Raw genomic sequence first — 1,722 nt, forward strand, 5'->3', positions numbered from 1 at the left:
ATTGGCGGTGGTGACAGTGCAAGCGCCGCGGAATTGAGCGGTGAGGCGCCTCGCATGTCGCATGTCTCTACTGGAGGAGGTGCATCGCTGGAGCTACTGGAGGGCAAGACTCTTCCTGGTGTTGCTGTACTCGATGATAAGGAGTAGTATAAATGGATGACCGTGTGGTTTGCACTACGTCAAAAGAGTGTTCGCACTATTTTTTTTTTTGTTCTTTATTTTCTTTCAGGTTGAATGTGTCGCTTTGTTCGTCGTTCTAGGGCTACTCGTGGCGGGAATTTCCTTTTCCCTTGTGTCTTTTCCCCCTTACCCTTCCTGTTTTTCTCTTTTTTTTTTCTTGTTCTGTCTTTCTTTTTTATTTTTTTTGCGGTTTTTTTTTGTGTTATAGAAGCACAACTATTAGTTATCAACCAAACAACAAGAAATTCAAACTTAACAACATCTAAACAATCTTCCGAACAATAAAAAAAAGAGAAAATAAACCGATTTTATTAAGAAAAAAGCAAATAAACCAAAGATGACACTGAAGGAAAAGAAGAGTCTTGAACACGTGGACATGAAGGGCAAAAAGGTGCTCATCCGGGTGGACTTCAACGTGCCTGTGAAGGATGGGAAGATCACGAATGACTACCGCATCCGCTCGGCTCTGCCGACGATCCAGAAGGTGCTGAAGGAGGGTGGCAGCTGTGTGCTGATGAGTCATCTTGGCCGCCCAAAGGGTGTGTCGATGACGGCTGCGGCATCTGGAGGGAGCGGAGTGCCCGGCTACGAAGCAGCGGCTACACTGAAACCCGTGGCGGAGCGCCTCGGCGAGCTACTTGGCTCCCCCGTGACGTTTGTTGCTGACTGCCTCAACGCGGCTGCAGAAGTGGAGAAGATGGCCCCCGGTTCTGTTACGCTCCTGGAGAACGTGCGCTTTTACACTGAGGAGGGCAGCAAAAAGGAAGATGAGCGCATTGCAATGGCTCGCGTGTTGGCATCCTACGGTGATATATACGTCAGCGATGCATTTGGCACAGCACATCGCGAGAGTGCAACAATGACAGGTATCCCAAAGGTCCTTGGTCACGGTTATGCTGGTTATCTCATGGAAAAGGAGATTGAATACTTTGCCAAGGTCCTGGGCAATCCAACACGTCCCCTGGTGGCGATTGTTGGTGGTGCTAAGGTAAGTGACAAGATTCAGCTCCTGGACAATATGCTGCAGCGCATTGACTACCTCATCATTGGTGGCGCCATGGCATACACCTTCCTGAAGGCGCAAGGCCACAAGATCGGTATCTCGATGTGCGAAGAAGACAAACTGGACCTGGCACGTTCATTGCTGAAGAAGGCTGAGGATCGCAAGGTTGAGCTACTTCTGCCCCTTGATCACGTGTGCAACAAGGAATTCAAGGCTGTGGACTCACCTCTGGTGACAGAGGGCGTGGACATCCCCGATGGCTACATGGCACTTGACATCGGCCCCAAGACCATCGCAAAGTACGTGGATACTATTGCGAAGTGCAAGAGTGCGATTTGGAATGGGCCGATGGGTGTATTTGAGATGACACCGTACTCGAAGGGCACTTTTGCTATTGCGAAGGCTATGGGCGACGGGACGCAGCACCACGGGCTTTTGAGCATCATTGGCGGTGGTGACAGTGCAAGCGCCGCGGAATTGAGCGGTGAGGCGCCTCGCATGTCGCATGTCTCTACTGGAGGAGGTGCATCGCTGGAGCT

General features: G+C 50.6%; 1 protein-coding gene across 1 annotated transcript; it reads left to right on the forward strand.

The window, feature by feature from the left end:
* Positions 1 to 517: 517 nt before the first annotated feature.
* On the forward strand, positions 518 to 1,720 carry TM35_002821000 (phosphoglycerate kinase; the record flags this gene model as incomplete). The annotated part of the gene is made up of 1 exon (XM_029032076.1): positions 518 to 1,720. A coding segment is annotated over one exon (1,203 nt), but the record flags the coding sequence as incomplete, so codon positions are not given.
* Between the last annotated feature and the right edge of the window lie 2 nt (positions 1,721 to 1,722).

This window comes from Trypanosoma theileri (genome assembly GCF_002087225.1).
Source record: "Trypanosoma theileri isolate Edinburgh chromosome Unknown TM35_Tth_282_V1, whole genome shotgun sequence".
Taxonomy (NCBI): domain Eukaryota; phylum Euglenozoa; class Kinetoplastea; order Trypanosomatida; family Trypanosomatidae; genus Trypanosoma; species Trypanosoma theileri.